General features: G+C 65.2%; 1 protein-coding gene across 1 annotated transcript in view; it reads right to left on the reverse strand.

Moving 5' to 3' along the window:
- Window positions 1-393, reverse strand: part of LOC104271937 (transcription factor MafB-like) — a gene marked incomplete at its 5' end in the record, with an annotated part of 2,025 nt that extends 1,632 nt beyond the window's left edge. The window contains 2 exon segments of the mRNA XM_009866779.1: window positions 1-288; window positions 290-393. The exon segment at window positions 1-288 is cut by the window's left edge and continues 23 nt beyond it. Coding sequence (XP_009865081.1) covers window positions 1-288; window positions 290-393 — 392 coding nt within the window.
- Window positions 394-399: the final 6 nt, after the last annotated feature.

The following is a 399-nucleotide window of genomic DNA, read 5'->3' on the forward strand; positions in this document are numbered from 1 at the left end:
AGCTGCTGGGAGGAGCTGGAGGAGGTGGAGGGGGGGGGAGAGGCCTGGTGGTGATGATGGTGGTGATGGTGAGGGTGCCCGCTGCCGGCCAGGTCTTCGTGAGTGACCGCGGGGTACTGGTGGTGGTGTTGGTGATGGTGGTGATGATGGTGGTGGTGGGCCCTGAAGCTCTCGAAGCCTTGCAGCTGCTGGGACACCTGGCGGGACCCAATGAGGGCTTCACCAGCATCCTCAGGGGTGAGGTTCAGTGCCTCAGGGTTCATCTGCTGGTAGATGTTGGCCATCCAGGGTCTTCTGCTCGGTGGGGCTGAAGCTGGGGGAGGAGGGCACGGAGCTGCAGGGAGTGCTGATGGGGGTGGAGGAGACGGAGCCGGCAGGCTGCAGGCGGGTGCAGTGCCT

The sequence above is a fragment of the Apaloderma vittatum genome, unplaced genomic scaffold (genome assembly GCF_000703405.1).
Source record: "Apaloderma vittatum isolate BGI_N311 unplaced genomic scaffold, ASM70340v1 scaffold26113, whole genome shotgun sequence".
In the NCBI taxonomy this organism is placed as follows: Eukaryota; Metazoa; Chordata; class Aves; order Trogoniformes; family Trogonidae; genus Apaloderma; species Apaloderma vittatum.